At 44.5% G+C, this 16,995-nt stretch overlaps 1 protein-coding gene across 1 annotated transcript in view; it reads left to right on the top strand.

Moving 5' to 3' along the window:
- The window catches only part of MMRN2 (multimerin 2), a 31,288-nt gene extending 15,872 nt beyond the window's left edge, over positions 1-15,416 (top strand). The window contains exons 2-7 of the mRNA XM_081329729.1: positions 2,656-2,778; positions 4,908-5,014; positions 5,901-5,966; positions 6,856-7,014; positions 7,857-9,686; positions 14,487-15,416. Of these exons, the coding sequence (XP_081185855.1) occupies positions 2,656-2,778; positions 4,908-5,014; positions 5,901-5,966; positions 6,856-7,014; positions 7,857-9,686; positions 14,487-14,869 (2,668 nt within the window). The 3' untranslated portion in view covers positions 14,870-15,416. The remainder of the gene's footprint in view (positions 1-2,655; positions 2,779-4,907; positions 5,015-5,900; positions 5,967-6,855; positions 7,015-7,856; positions 9,687-14,486) is intronic.
- Positions 15,417-16,995: the final 1,579 nt, after the last annotated feature.

The following is a 16,995-nucleotide window of genomic DNA, read 5'->3' as shown; positions in this document are numbered from 1 at the left end:
TTTCAGGGACAGAATTCATGGCAAAAGCCACACAAGCTTATGTCTTGGTTTGGGGTTAGTTTGCTGCCTGTTTACCCCTTTCAGTTGCAAAGCTCCAGTCTCTACACAAATACACCTCTGCCCCGCCTCTGGTGTGATGTCCACTTCCCCTCAGGGGCCTTGCATGCTTCCCGTCGTTTTGTCCACTCCACCTCCAAAGCAGAAGTTTTCCCATGTAAGGAGGTTATCGGTTGTGGAGTTCCTCAACTCCCACACCATGTGAGTAAACTCCACCAGCCATTCTCCACAGGGTGAAGTTCTTTCTATTTTTAGGAGGCCCACACCCAACGTCCATGTGAACCCTCTGATACAGCCATGGCTGAAGGGCTCTTGACCTTTCCAAGTTCCTCTCTGGAGGCTTGTGGAATTGAATGAGGGTTTCTGTTTTCATTCGCTCACCTGCCCTTTTCGGAGGAGAGAGAGAGAGAAAAAAAGAGTATTTATATCAGCACAATGGGAAGAGAACAAAATGCCCCTGCTTTCTTGGCATCTTGGCCACATCAGTTACTGATCCAGGACAATGCTGGGTGGAACTGGCTTCTCATGTGTTCCAAAAACACCAACGCTTTGGGTGAACAGAGGTCCTAACACAATCTCTTTGTAGATTGAGCCACTCCATGTGGGATCAGCTGAGGTGGAGGTGGAGGTAGCACGGAGATCAGAAAGTTGGGAGATAAAAGAGCCAGTTTGAGTAGTGGGGCAGGTACCAGGCTAGAAACGATCCCCAACCTTTTGAGCACCAGGGACCGGTTCCGTGGAGAAGGTTTTTCCACGGACCGGAGAGTGTGTGCTTTTGTGTGCTGCCTGCATCCCACGGATGGGTCTTAGCTTCTTTGTGCAGACTGGTTCCTGGCATACTGTGGCCCGGTACCGGTCCATGGACTGGGGGGTTGTGGACCCCTGGTCTAAGGCATGAAGCCAACTGGTTGACCTTGGGCCAATTACTCTGTTTCATCCCTAGGAAGAAGCAGGCAAGGGCAAACCACTTCTGAAAATCATGCCAAGAAAGCTGCAGATACTACTTTAGGCAGTCACCTGGAGTCACGTTTTACTCAAAAACCCACCATCACCACTACCATCCAAAAATGGTTCAATGCAGAAAGTCTCATTTTTGCATACAAGCTCAGCCTTTGGCATCTCAAGTTAGGCATTGCTTCTCTGAAATTTTGTTTGGTTGTTGACAGAACATCTAAGAGAAAAAAACAAGAGTTGGAAGGGACCTTGGAGGTTTTCTAGTGCAACCACCTGTTTAAGCAGGAGACCCTAGACCAGTGATGGCGAACCTTTTAGAGACCGATTGCCCAAACTGCAACCCCAAACTCACTTATGTATCATCAGGTGCTGGGTGGGCGTGGCCCATTGGGTGGGCGTGGCTGCAGTGGTAATGGCAGACTGGGTGGGACTAAAAAGTTCAATCAATCAATTCCAACTTTGCAAGATCTTTACTTTTCCCGAGAGAAATTGAAATTGATTGATTGATTGAACTATTTTGTTTTTGCCCACGGTGGGAGAGGCCTAAAGCGAAAAGATTTTATAAAACCCAGCTGAAGGCCTAGGACTGGGGCAACGGCACATGTGCCCACAGAGAGGGCTCTGCATGCCACCTTTGGCACCCGTGCCATAGGTTTGCCACCATGGCCCTAGACCACAGGTCTGCAACCCGCGGCTCCGTAGCCTCATGCGGCTCTTTCAGCCATCTCCTGCGGCTCCCAGTCCTCTGCCGTGTGCAGTCCAAAAAAAAAAAAAGTGGGACTAAAAAAGTTCAACCAATCAATTCAAATATGCAGGGTAGGCGCATATCTCGCCTTGGCTCCACTCTTCAGTCAAACCCTGTTCTGCGCATGCGTGCATGTATGCGCATGTGCACACATTTTTTTGCGGCTCCCAGTTTTTCCTTTTGTGAGGGAACCGGTTCCGAGTGGCTCTTTCACTGTTTCAGGTTGCTGACCCCTGCCCTAGACCATTCCAGACAAAGGGTTGCCCAACCTCCTTAAAAATCTCCAGTGATGGAGCATCCACAACTTCTGAAATCTTTTCCCATCTTGAAGGACTTGAGATATTTTGGCTGGTGTACAAAGTCCTACTCTGGTTGACCCAGTGCTTGTAGACCTTGGTTTCTACTGGGTTTGTACCACTGCAGAGAAGAAGGCTCTTGAATGGTCGTGCAAAGCAGAGATACGACAACCCCCCCCCCTTAATGACAGATAATGTCATTAATTCTGTTTCTGGGCTGCCACAAAGGAGGGGTGGTGGTGGTCAACCTATTCTTCAAAGCACCTGAAGGCAGGAGAAGAAGCAACAAATGGAAACTGATCAAAAAGAGAAGCAATCTAGATCTAAGGAGAAATTTCCTGACAGTTAGAACAATTGATCAGTGGAATGACTTGTCTTCAGAAGTTGGGGTGCTCCAACATTGGAAGTTTGTTTTTTTTTAAAGAAGAGATTGGACAGCCATTTGTCTGAAATGGCATAGGGTTTCTTGCTTGAACGTGGGGTTGGACTGGAAGACCCCCAAGGTCCCTTCCAACTCTGTTATTCTGTTAATGTGCTTGGATGAATGACTTGCCTGTTGAGATCTGTCTTAGCAAATTCAATCTGTTCTCTCTTTCCCCTTAGGAACTGGTGCTCCTCTGTTCAATATCGGACCGCCACTTACATTGCGGTTTGCAGGACAGAGAAATACATCGTCAGGTCCCAACAACCATGTCCGAATGGAACTCCAGACTGCCAGAAGATCATGTACGTAGCACCATCCTTTTTTTCTCAAGGGGGACTCAACCCGGCATTTAAAGTAGCCCTGCCTGTTGCCTGTCGAGATCCAGTGTCATCAAGTGTTTGCTTTTGACATGGAGGGGAGCTTCCTTCTTTTCCTCAAAAAAGACTATCCAATGCAGCTGGAAGCTTTCCCAGGAGTGAGGAAATATCTGACCTAGCGTAGAGAAACTTCCCTTCTTTGGGAATCTCACCTCACCGGATTAGCCCGGCTGTAGAACCCAGATCAATCTGAATAGGAATGCATGAGACACAGCCGAGAAAGCCAAATTTGACAGGTTCAGGACTGAAAACTTTTGCCATGCAAATGATCCCAATTCGATCCAGTAGCGTGTAGCCCGAAACAGACGCTCAAGCCACGCTGAGATTGACACGCAGCAGCAGTTCCCATGCTATAAAATGAGATTCATTGGCAAATGAGGACCCAGATTGTTGGGGGCAATAAGCTGACTTTGTAAAAATGCCGCTGGGCCCCCCCGAAAGCCCTAATAAGCAGGCATATACATAGAATGAAGGCTATTGCTAAGCACATTTGATTTGTGCTTTAGATTGTAAGCCACCCTGAGTCTTCGGAGAAGGGCGGGATATAAATGGGATTAAAAAAAAATGTTCAGGGAAGAATTTTAGAGGAGCTGTTTCAAATGGACGAGACCAGATGAAACAGAACTCTTGAGGCTAGAGGTTTTCTCAAAGAACATGCCTGTTGGGTGCAAAGCATCGGCATGATCAAAAGTGAAACCACTTAGGGCATTTGGATCCCCAAAAGTTGTCTAACATGTATCCTAACCTACAGTCTAAATGCTGGAGATGTGGTAGTTTAGATGCCACCTATTTTCATATGTGGTGGACTTGTAGAAATATAAAAGCTTTTTGGATTAAAATTTGGTGGAACATTCAAAAGATTTTTAAGAGAAAGATAAAGTTCTCTCCGCAATTGTTTTTATTGGGTATTGTTGTAGATTGTGATGTTAAAGAAACCAATTTGATGTTGAATATGATAACAGCAGCACGGTTACTGGTGGGACAATATTGGAAGAAGGATAGTTTGCCTACAATAGAAGAATGGGTACTTAAAGTATCGAATCTTGCAGAAATGTCTAAGATTTCTGCTTATTTGAAGGATCATTCACAAGAAAGATATATTTCAGTTTGGAGAAGATGGATAGATTATATTCAGAATAAATATGGGACTAAAAAGTTCCACTTAGCTTATGAGTAGATTGTAGAGGGATATTGTTATTAATTTTAGTATTAGTATTGATTATATTTTTGCTTAAGTTATTATTATTATGTTTTTAATAATTTGAATGTATCTAAGTTAAAGGGGAGTGAAAGCACATTATGAATTTGGTTAATTTTATAATGGATAATTTTAGTTAGAATATGATTATTATATCTATAACCCTGTATTCAGCTCTGGGAAGTGGGGGGGGCAAGGGGTGGTGGTTTGGGGTGGGTGGGTTTTGGGGATATGTATTGTAAAATTTTTTTTAAAACTCTTTAGTAAAAAAAAAAGTGAAACCACTTAGGGCAGGGGTCCCCAAACCCTGGCCCGTGGACCAGTACCGGTCCGTGTCATGCCAGAAGCCGGTCCATGCAAACAAGCAAAGCCTCATTCGCTGGAGGCAGGCAGCAGACAAAACCACATTGCCTCTGGTCCGCGGAAAAACCTTTCTCCACGGAACTGGTCCCTGGTGCCCAAAAGGATGGGGGCCTCTGCTTTAGGGCATATTTAAGCTTCAAGTGGATAACTTTGCAGAGAAAGGAAAAGATGGCGCCCCTACAGGCTGGCAGTCTCAGCCCTCCGAGCAGAGCATGGCCTTCTGCAGAACCAGATCTATGGTTACAAGAAACCTGCATCTTTTAGCAACCAGGCAGGCAGACAAAAAGCAAGTGAAGCCTACGGATGAAGGCTAGATAGCAGCAAAGAGGTAGACGGCCACCTGGATTTCTGCGGATAGATTTTGCCTAACCCCAAACTTCTGACAGGTCCCTAATCGCCATGTTGTCATGGTCCTTTATCAAGACCTTCAAGGGATGAGATGAGGCTTACTTCTAATCTATCGCTCTTTCCTTTCTTCTTCTTCTTCTTCTAGCTACAGAACAGCCTTGAAGCCAGTCTACAAGATCAAAGAGAAAGTTGTCAGCTTTTTAGACTGGAAATGCTGCCCAGGTTATGTAGGCAAGGATTGTGAACAATATGGTAAGAATACCACAAGTATCCGTCTGTAGTTGGGTGCACTCTGCGTGTCAGCTAATCAACCAGATTGGCTGAAGTCAGGTGCAAGTATCTGGGGGGTTGGGAAGCCTAAAGGGACTCTTGACTTTTGAGAAAGTTCTCTGCTGGATCCTAAGTAGCAGAAGAGCAGAGAAGATTGCAAAGCCACAAAGGACCTTTCTTCCCATCTTCTCAGAATCTGAGTTTTTATCTCAGACTCCAAGACTGTCTTGTCTCCTACAATATGAAGATTATTTTGACCTTCCTAATAAGGGACGTGGTGGCTCAGTGGGTTAGGACGCTGAGCTTGTCGATCAGAAGGTCGGCAGTTTGGCGGGTCGAATCCTGAGTGCCGCGTAGCAGAGTGAGCGCCTGTTACTCATCCCAGCTTCTGCCAACCTAGCAGTTCGAAAGCACGTAAAAAATGCAAGTAGAAAAATAGGGACCACTATGGTGGGAAGGTAACAGCGTTCCCTGCACCTTTGGCGTCAAGTCATGCCGGCCACATGACCACGGAGACGTCCTCGGACAAGCGCTGGCTCTTCGGCTTTGAAACGGAGATGAGCACCGGCCCCTAGAGTCGGAAATGACTAGCACACATATGCGGGGGAACCTTTACCTTTACCTTTTTAATAAGTAAGGATGATCAAAAATACAAGAGACCTATTTTGAAGGAAAACCCGTCTGAACTGTAACTAGGTGTTCTCTTAACACTGTTACATCAGTCCATAGGAAACAGGTTGATCTCTGGCATGACACACAAATGAAAAATGTCCTTTAAAATTTTAAATAATTGTGGTTTTTTTCTCTCTCTGATAAACTGGGGGGGGGGGAGAAAGGGAAATAAATGTCTTATGGAATTGATTTTTAGATCCAGCTCGGTTTCCAGTGAGTACCAGTCAGCCTGAACACTGGGAAGAAGCATTCTCAAACCACAGTAGGTTTCAACTCATCCTTTATTTCCACAACTGGAAGGATGTATTTGTGAAACTGCTAGGGATTAAGTCCGTAGTTGTACTTCCCATCCTCATAGTATGCATGATGGATATTTCTGCAGCTTCTTCACTCATACCACTTGCTGTTTTTCAGATGTGTTAGACCAGGGGTAGGCAACTTTGGCTCTTTTAGGACTCGTGGACTTCGACTCCCAGAATTCTGGGAGTTGAAGTCCATGGGTCATAAAAGAACCAAGCTTGCCTATCCTTGTGTTAGACTATAACAGTCTTCTTCTACTACTACATCCTTCTTTCTTTTCTCAGCTGGGGGTTGCTTAAACCAACATTAGCAGTGTCTAAAGAGTCCCTAATTACTCATTAAAACCATGCCTGAAAATTACAGCCCATGTGTCTCTCTTTTAACTGCTCGTCTCTGGGCATTAGCAAAATATGAACAACAGGAGAGAAAGGCAGTAAGAAAAATATAAATAAGATAGAGATGAAAGCGTTCCATGTGCCAGTAATTTTTTTTAAAAAAATAAAATATAAAATAAATGATGTGTTTTGGAATGTATGCTTTTGTTCAAGGGTATTGTACACACAGATGATATAAACAAGGACTTTAAAGTGATCCGCAACCTACATAGACTATACTGCTGATCTGCGTTTCTTAAATGTGTTCCATATTGATTGACAAAAGCTCAGCTCCATTCCTTGCTCTTTTGAAATTCTATTTACTGCACGAAAGACCAGCATGCTTCTTCCCTTCTTCCTATTAGCAACATGACTGCATGGCTTTTATATCTGTAGGCTCGCCTGCCATGCTAAAATATATTTAGATGTGTTTTTGGTCTGGTCTTGCTTCTTTGCAAATAATGTCGTGTTTGCCAGACTCGGGAAATGTTGTAGAAGCCCATCAGAGTCATGAAGCACTGCTAGAAGACCTGCAAAATGACATTCACCAGACAGCAAACAGTTTGGGAATCTTACAGGAAGTCCTTCATCACAACAGCACCAACAGAAACGGAAGGATGGACCCACACCATTCAGGTAAGAGAGGCATTTCTCAACAACGGTATCGAAAAAGGAGAATATTTGTAGTTCAGCATTGAACTGTGGGGTCTTTGATGCTCTCTGGCCTTGATTGTTTACTTGCAGATATTTCGTTACCCAAATTAGGTAACATTATCATTGCTAGCAGGGAGTGGAGTTTGCAGAGAGGAAGGAGGATTGTGGGGTCCTTGGTGCTCTCTGAGCTTGAGTGTTTTCTTGCAGACATTTCATGACCTAAACTAGGTAACAATATCAGTGCTAGTCCTAATGATGTTACCTAGTTTGGGTCATGAAACATCTGGAAGGAAACACCCAAGCTCAGAGAGCACTAAGGACACCACAATCCTCCTCCTCCTCATTTCTCAACAGTCTGAGGCCGTGGTGGTGAACCTATGGCACGGGTGCCACAGGTGGCACACAGAGCCCTCTCTTTGGGCACGTGCGCCGTCGCCCCAGTCCTGAGCCTTCAGCTGGGTTTTATAAAACCTTTTCGCTTTAGGCCTCCGCCGCCCTGTGCAAAAAAAAAGAAAAAAGAAAAAAGGTTCAACCAATCAATCAATTTCAATGTCTCGCGGGGAAAAAAAAAGATCTCGCAAAGTTGGAATTGATCGATTGAACTTTTTAGTCCCACCCAGTCTGCCGTTACCACCGCAGCCATGCCCACCCAATAGACCACGCCCACCCAAATGCCCACCCCCACCCAGTACCCGATGATACATAAGTGGGTTTTGGGTTGCGGTTTGGGCACTCGGTCTCGAAAAGGTTCGCCATCGCTGGAGGCAACCAATCAAATGAAGAAGCAAAGGCTAATGTATTTTTTGGTTTGTGACCTATTTCAGAAGTCCAGCAGATGCTCTTTCTCCACATCAACGGTTTCTTGAAGGAGCATTTTAATCCTGTCTGGGCGAGCTTCAATAAAAGTCTACAGGACCTGTCCATTGCTGTCCAGAACCTTTCGCAGAGTGTTGAAGCTAATCGGAAGAGCATAGAGCAGTTCCAAGAAAGTGCTGTGCCCAGAAAAGATTTCCAAGAACTAGGGACAAAATTTGAATCCAAAGTCCAAGCAAATGTTCTGAGGGCTGACCAGATGAAGCGAGAAATGGATCGTCATAACTACCTCCAGCAAGCGGCCATCAACTACAATCTTACGATGATCAAAGCAGATACGGACCTGAAGCTCAAGAGACACCACAAGCTGCAGCAGTCTTTTCTATTAGCATTAAACAACAGTTTGGCCGACATGAGACAAGAGCAAAATAAGCTTCACGGTGAGCTTGAGGTCCTAAACAGAAATGTTGCAATGTTCCCAAGGAGATTGGGCAATCGGAATGAGATGTTTGCAGATGTTGACATGCAGAGCCTCAATCAGACCTTGGAAAAACATGCTCGGGAGCTAAAGACACTTTATGAGGAGTCTGAAAAAGACTATGAAGAGCTAACCGATTCCATCACAAGGTTAAAAGACAGCGCAAAACATGATTTAGAGGACTTCCGAATACGATTAATAGAAGGGAGTCTCATGGTTGATGAATACAGAGAAGATGTAGAAAGGAGGATTTTCGCTCTTAATAATAGTCTGGCAGATATTCAGGAAAACTACTGGAGTCTACAAAAGTCCATGAAGACATGCTGTTGTGAAGACCAGCCTTCAAGTACTGATGTAGAAGGCTTAAAGAACACCACTCAGATGCATGGAGAACATCTAAAGCATCTGGAGGCACGTTTAAAAGATCTCGCTGCTGCTTTCCCGCTTATCCATCAGTCTCTGGATTTCCAACAAGAACAAAGTTGGAAGCTACAAGATGGCCTCTCTCTCTTAAAAAACCATTCTGACGTTTTGTCTGAGGAGGTTGATATGCTAGAAAAAGCCGATGAGAAGATGCATGATCACATCAAGTATCTGAACAGTTCTTTCAATTCGTTGCTGGGGGATGCATTGAGACATGAGTCGGCCCTTGAGATCCTGCTTGGAGAGGAAATTTTGGAACGCCTGTCTGAAGAAGAGATAATTCTATCCACAGATCAACTTCCCGAGATGAACATCAAATTAATGTCAGACTATCTCAAGAAGCAAAGTAGGTCACTAGAGTCTCTTAAGAAGAGAATAGACTCTTTGGAGGCAGATCATGAGAATAATCCACATGATCACAAATCTTTGAAGGATCCTGATACTGAGAAACAGGTAGACCTCAATCCCCAACATGGTAGAATAGATTACATGGAGCCAAACCATGAAGCTATCATGGAGGATGCCTTAGACAATCCAGCATACCATGATATTATGACCCTCAAAAGAGAGATTGGACATCTTACCAAAGAGATGAAAAAATTTGAATTGCAGTGGGATCATGTTCATTCCTGCTGCAATCAAACTAAGGCCAACCTCGGTGTTTCAGTGAAGGAGGTGAAGGAAGATCTTGTGTCAGCCCAAAAAAACTTTGAGGAACATCTAGCGATCTTTCAGAAACTGTTTGGAAATAGTAAGGAGTTGGCTGCCTCAAATGTAAGCCTGGATGTGGCAAAGCTTCAGTTGATGATGAGCAGAAAAACGAGGAAGCAGCTTAAAGAGCAAGAACAGCAAAACATGAGGGACAAGAAAGAGGTCCATGGCCACAGAGAAGCTCCTTTGAATGGAAGAAACACGATAAATGCAGAGACACCGGAGGAAGGTAAGCTTCTTCCAACTTTTTAGAATTTTCTCATCATGGTTTCTAAAGTTCTTATCCCTTGTTCCCACCGCAATGTCTTCAGCAGACTCGATGTTATTTTATTCTTGCAATTAATAATTGCTCTTACACACACACACACACACACACACACACACACACACACCACAGTTGTGTATCATCCGGACTGTCATATAACATATAAGGAGCCTTGGTGGAGCAGTGGGCTAATGCCTCCTTAAGTAACACCAGCTGCCTGCAATTAGTGCAGGTTCGAGTCCCACCAGGCTCAAGGTTGACTCAGCCTTCCATCCTTCCGAGGTAGGTAAAAGGAGGACCCAGATTGTTGGGGGCAATAAAGCTGACTTTGTAATAATGCCGCTTGGGGGGGCCCAAAAGCCCTAATAAGCAGGCATATACATAGAATGAAGGCTACTGCTAAGCTTGTAAGCCGCCCTGAGTCTTCGGAGAAGGGCGGGATATAAATGGGATTAAATAACAGGTTGGCATCCCAACTAGGTAAAATCATCAGTGCTAGAAGGGAGTGGGGTTTCCAGAGAGGAGGAGAAGGACTTTGGTGGGGTCCTTGGTGCTCTCTGAGCTTGCTTGTTTTCTTGCAGATGTTTCATTATGGAGAGGAGGAGGAGGAGGAGGAGAAAAGGACTATGGGTCCTTGGTGCTCTTTGAGCTTGCTTGTTTTCTTGCAGACGTTTCATTACCCTAACTAGGTAACATCATCAGGGCTAGAAGGGAGAGAGGTTTGTGGAGAGGAGGAGGAGGAGGAGGAGGAGGAGGAGGAGGAGGAGGAGGAGGAGGAGGAGGAGGAGAAAAGGACTGTGGGTCCTTGGTGCTCTCTGAGCTTGCTTGTTTTCTTGCAGATGTTTCATTATGGAGAGGAGGAGGAGGAGGAGAAAAGGACTATGGGTCCTTGGTGCTCTTTGAGCTTGCTTGTTTTCTTGCAGACGTTTCATTACCCTAACTAGGTAACATCATCAGGGCTAGAAGGGAGAGAGGTTTGTGGAGAGGAGGAGGAGGAGGAGGAGGAGGAGGAGGAGGAGGAGGAGGAGGAGGAGGAGGAGGAGGAGGAGGAGAAAAGGACTGTGGGTCCTTGGTGCTCTCTGAGCTTGCTTGTTTTCTTGCAGATGTTTCATTATGGAGAGGAGGAGGAGGAGGAGAAAAGGACTATGGGTCCTTGGTGCTCTTTGAGCTTGCTTGTTTTCTTGCAGATGTTTCATTACCCTGACTAGGTAACATCATCAGGGCTAGAAGGGAGAGAGGTTTGTGGAGAGGAGGAGGAGGAGGAGGAGGAGGAGGAGGAGGAGGAGGAGGAGGAGAAAAGGACTGTGGGTCCTTGGTGCTCTCTGAGCTTGCTTGTTTTCTTGCAGATGTTTCATTACCCTGACTAGGTAACATCATCAGGGCTAGAAGGGAGAGAGGTTTGTGGAGAGGAGGAGGAGGAGGAGGAGGAGGAGGAGGAGGAGGAGGAGGAGGAGAAAAGGACTATGGGTCCTTGGTGCTCTTTGAGCTTGCTTGTTTTCTTGCAGACGTTTCATTACCCTAACTAGGTAACATCATCAGGGCTGGAAGGGAGTGGGGTTTCCACAGAGGAGGAGAAGGACTTTGGTGGGGTCCTTGGTGCTCTCTGAGGTTAGTTGTTTTCTTGCAGACGTTTCATTACTGAACTAGGTAACATCACCAGGGCTAGAAGGGAGAGAGGTTTGTGGAGAGGAGGAGGAGGAGGAGGAGGAGGAGGAGGCGGAGGAGAAGGACTGTGGGGTCCTTGGTGCTTTCTGAGCTTAGTTGTTTTCTTGCAGACGTTTCATTACCCAAACTAGGTAACATCATCAGGGCTAGAAGGGAGAGAGATTTGTGGAGAGGAGGAGGAGGAGGAGGAGAAAAGGACTGTGGGTCCTTGGTGCTTTCTCTGAGCTTAGTTGTTTTCTTGCAGACGTTTCATTACCCAAACTAGGTAATATATCATCTATGCATTCAAAAAGCTAAGTCAGTGGGGGAAACCAGAATCCGGTTAACGATCCGCGATTTATTTAACGACCAGTGTTTTTCTGGGGGGGAAAAAAAAGGTTGCAAAATCAGACAGAGCTCACTTAGTGACTTGCTCAGTGAGGGAAGTTCCAGCCCCAGTTCTGATTGTAAGTTGTGGACTAACTGTAGCGCATCTAAGAAAGGAAATGCCGAGGAAGTGATTCAGTTAAAAAAAAGGGAAATTTTGCGAAGGGCCTGGATCTATTTTCCACTAATACACATTTACACTTTCAGGGGTCAGTTTGGGGAAGCAGAATTAGAACGATGAAGTTACTACGTATAGAATCAAATACAAAGAGAAGATGTTGAGGCTTTGAATCTAATCTACAAATGCCCTTTGCTCGGCTGGGATGGAAAAAAAAAGCCTTACTATATATAAAAGCATGTTGTACCAGAGATTCAGGGTGAAAAATGTACCCTTTGCCTTTCCTTGATTAGCTTTCAGTATCTCTCTGTTAAAGATGGAGAGGTAACGACCCAGTTTTTTTTTTTTAAAAAAAAAGCTTATGAAAATAACCCACCGGCTTTATTGAAAAAGCTGGAGCTTGTCAACCAGAAGAGGCAAAGCGTTTTCAAAGGGACCTTCAGGAAGACGCCGGATTAAAGCTCGAGTCCCAAGTACTTGTCTCTTCTCCTGAAATTATTTTGCTTTGGAGCAGCGACATCTCCTGGCCGTCTCCTTTTCCCAAGCTGAACTGCTTCCCAGATGGCACTGCGGGCAGGGCCTTTTGTTGCAGTGCACAGCAGGTGCCACCTTCTGGTGTCCACCCCTTCACTGAGACAATTTTGCGTGGGAGATTTCCAGGATTCCTCGTGCTTCGCTTTGGTAGTTGAGTTGTGTGTCTCATCCCAGACGTAGACTGTCTTCTTCTTCTTCTTCTTCTTCTTCTTCTTCTTCTTCTTCTTCTTCTTCTTCTTCTTCTTCTTCTTCTTCTTCTTCTTCTTCTTCTTTCTTCTTCTTCTTCTCCTTCTCCTCCTCCTCCTCCTCCTTTTTCTTCTCCTCCTCCTCCTCTTCTCCTTCTCCTCCTCCTCCCTATTATTATTATTATTATTATTATTATTATTATTATTATTATTATTATTATTATTATTATTATTATTATATTTTCCCCCACTCAATAATTGGTGAACAGCGTGTTTTCTGGGTTACATTTATAAAAGAACCATTAACAATTAATTTCTATAACCCACATGCCACATATTAATTTTAGTTGATTTCCTCCTTCCCCAGAATAACCTCTTTTGCAAGCACTGGGTTAATACGATTCTTATTATTTTGATAAATAACAATTAAAATATATGATTCCCCCCCAATATTCCTAAAAATAATAATCACATTAGTATAATGTTTCATTTCTATTCAGCCGTTCTGATTGCCTCATCATAAATCCTGTTACAATCCTTATTTCAGTTTATTTCTCCCACCAAATTCTAGATATTCTGGTCTGTTTCCTAGAGGCCTTTGTTTTTCCACCTTTTGGACAAAGGAAAAAAAAAACCTCTTTGTACATGGTTGATCTTATGGATAACTCCACCTCTACACAGCCAGAGAAAGTGCTGTGAGTTGTGTTTATCCAATACACTGAGCACCCAGGGCTTTTTTTCTCATAGAACGCTCAGAACGGAGTTCCGGCACCTTGTTTGGATGGAACCTTGTAGGGTAGGCAAGGCGGGTTGTATGACATGCGTGAGTTCCGGCACCTTTTTCTTTTACAAAAAAAGCACTGTGAGCACCAATAGTTGTTCTTTGCGTATCGTATTGTCCAGATTCTCAAACCACAGTAGGTTTCAACTCATCCTTTATTTCCACAACTGGAAGGATGTATTTGTGAAACTGCTAGGGATTAAGTCCGTAGTTGTACTTCCCATCCTCATAGTATGCATGATGGATATTTCTGCAGCTTCTTCACTCATACCACTTGCTGTTTTTCAGATGTGTTAGACCAGGGGTAGGCAACTTTGGCTCTTTTAGGACTCGTGGACTTCGACTCCCAGAATTCTGGGAGTTGAAGTCCATGGATCATAGAAGAACCAGGCTTGCCTACCCTTGTGTTAGACTATAACAGTCTTCTTCTACTACTACATCCTTCTTTCTTTTCTCAGCTGGGGGTTGCTTAAACCAACACACTGTGAGCACCAATAGTTGTGCTTTGCGTATCGTATTGTCCAGACAAACTACTTTAACTACAAACTGGCTTGTATTGTTGGAGAGACACATTGTCTAAACTGGAGAGGAGCGTCAGTCTTCGCTCGTATCCATTTCAAGCCACGTTGATAGCTCAAGCCTACAGAGTCCTTATTTCTCATCTCTGTATAGGGGGCTATTTATAGCAAACAGACAAAAGATGGAAGAATGATTGTATTAATCGGGAATGGAAACTGTCCCAAGAGCAGAATCGCCCGAAGAAACTTCAGTTGATGAAGTTGTGGGGCCTACTGATGGTAGGGTTTGATGTTACAACTCCTTGTGACAGTGGAGTTGTTGACATCATCATTAAGTTAAGATACAGAATACATTTGAGGAGGGAGCAAGGATGGGAGATGGAGGCAGTCTTAGATGACTGGGGAAAACTAGGAATCAAATCTGGATCAGAGAAAAACTTGGGGAGTAGGATTGATCTTGAACGTTGGCCTCTGCCACAAGTCTTAATATTCCATTTCCCAGCTGGAAGAATATTCGTCTACGGTTCCTTCAAAAATTGCTAGAGTTATGTGGAATTCTGTTCGCATCCCCTAATGTTTCCTTTATCTTACCTCCAGGCACAGCGGTGGCTTTTTACGTGCAATATGCCGAAGATAAAGAGGAACCCTCCATCTTGAACCGCACCTACCTTAACTACGGAGGAGGTTACTCTCATGAACACGGCTACTTCAAGGCATCTCACAACGGGGTTTATATGGTGGCGGTCAGTGCCGAGTTCCCCCCAGGGCCTGCCTTGGGACAACTAGCGTTCAGCAATGGCCACAGGATGACTCTAATAAACAACAAGAAGAGGAAATCCAGCGGTGGTTATACAACTCTCTTCGCCCTGGTGGAACTGGAGAGGGGAGACTTGATGTGGTTTGAGCTGGTCCAAGGGGCCGCAGTCAGACAAAACACACTTGGATTGAGCATGGCTGGATTCTTGCTATTGAAAACCTGAGAAGGAACACCTTGGTCATGTCAGGAGCCCTCCTGTGAGCAAATGATGTTTGAATGAGCGGCCTTGTTTTGCCTGCAGTAGGACATTATCTCTGCAATGCTTCCTAGAAGGACTTCGGTAGGCTAGGAGACAGGTGCTTGTGACATTTTTTTGTTTTTCCCAGTTGTTGTCCTCAACGTTTTTGTGTGGTCAGCCACCTCAGAGGTGTTGGATACGAGAGGGGCGGCAAATAAACTTTATAAATAAAATTTCAAGTCTGATTCCCCACACCCACATTTGCAGGGCCCGACTGTGAGTCGGAAGAGAGAGAGAGAGCAAAGCTTCTAAGAACCCATCGGTGGAAAAACCCAGCTTTGTGCATCACATTATCCAAACAAACTACTTTGTTTACTGGGGGTGGCTTGCTTCTTCCTGCACCATCTCTAGTCTGACTGGAGAATGAGAAACCACCAAGGCAATTGTCCCATTCTCATGAACGATCTGCAGGTAGTTACTGGCGCTCAACCCAAAGAGCCAGTCTTAAAAAGTGTTGTTTAAGGATGACCATTGTCAGAAATATATCATTTCATTTTACTTCCTTGAGCCAGAATTTTCTTTGCCTCCTGAACTAAACATACCTGGAGCGATTATTCCCCAAATTCATGTGCTGAAAACGGTGGGCTCAAACTCGCCCGATGAATGGAATTTTTCCCCCCAAATAATAATAATAATAATAATTCCTTTTCAGGGCATGCTCTCAAATTTATTTCTAGTAATACTAGCAAGGATGGGTAAAACCAGGGCTTTCGCATATATACGTTAAGCCCTTTGGCGCAATTAATTTGCCTTTGGCCAAGAACAGAAGCCATGCAAAACTGAATCTAGTTGGTGTTTATATCAAGCACCTTCAGATGACACCAAACAATAATTAGGGTGGGCTTTTTTTGAAGGCAGTTGCCAAAAAAACCCCCTACAGATAAGTCCTCAACTTAAAACAGCTTGTTTAGTGACCGTTCAAAGTTAGAACGGCACAGTTTTTCACATTTACAACTGTTGGCAGTATACCTATGGATCACAGGATCAAAATTCAGACACTGGGCAACTGACTCGTATTTATGATGGCTGCAGTGCCATGGATTAATGTGACCCCTTTTTGTGACCTCCGGACAAACAAAATCCGCGGAGAAGCCAGATTCAAAATAACCTTGTTACTAACTTAACAATTGCGGCAATCCACTTAATAGGTGTGGCAAGGTCGCAAAATGGGGCAAAACTCCTTGAACAACTGTCTTGCTTAACAGCAGAAATTTTTGCGCTCAATCGTAGCCTTAAGTCGAGGATTATCTGCACGCAGATAATACACTTCTCTATATACAGTAGTATATAGAATAGTGTATTTGCTATTCTATAAACCTTTGGCCACTACTGTATAAAGGTAAAGGTAAAGGTTCCCCCGCACATGCGTGCTAGTCGTTTCCGACTCTAGGGCTGGTGCTCATCTCCGTTTCAAAGCCGAAGAGCCAGCGCTTGTCCGAGGACGTCTCCGTGGTCATGTGGCTGGCATGACTAGACACCAAAGGCGCACGGAACGCTGTTACCTTCCTACCAGAGTGGTCCCTATTTTTCTACTTGCATTTTTACGTGCTTTCGAACTGCTAGGTTGGCAGAAGCTGGGGCGAGTAACAGGCGCTCACTCTGTTACGCGGCACTCGGGATTCGACCCGCCAAACTGCTGACCTTCTGATCGACAAGCTCAGTGTCCTAACCCACTGAGCCACCGCGTCCCTATATACTACTGTATATAGAATAGCTAATACACTATTCTATATACAGAATAGCATATAGAATAGCAAATACACTAGCTAACCCACCATTGAGAATCACAGCTATTAAACAAATGACATTCTTTGGCTGGAAGCTGTATCGGCAACCCCACAGATGTGTAATACGTTCAGTCACCAGGGGGACACATAAGAACGAGGATAAAATTTTATCCTCGTGTCCCTTTGTAATGTTATTGCACTATTTCTTGATAATGTCCAAAGCTCCCCCCATATTGAGTCATCATAAATGTGATTACTATACCAGCTAAGAATAATCTTTTATTACACATGCCAAATTTCACTGCGTGATGCAGCGCTCAACAA

The sequence above is a fragment of the Vipera berus genome (assembly GCF_964194415.1).
Source record: "Vipera berus genome assembly, chromosome: 5".
Taxonomy (NCBI): domain Eukaryota; kingdom Metazoa; phylum Chordata; class Lepidosauria; order Squamata; family Viperidae; genus Vipera; species Vipera berus.
Note: the sequence above shows the minus strand (reverse complement) of the source record. Positions and strands in the feature narration are given on the sequence as shown.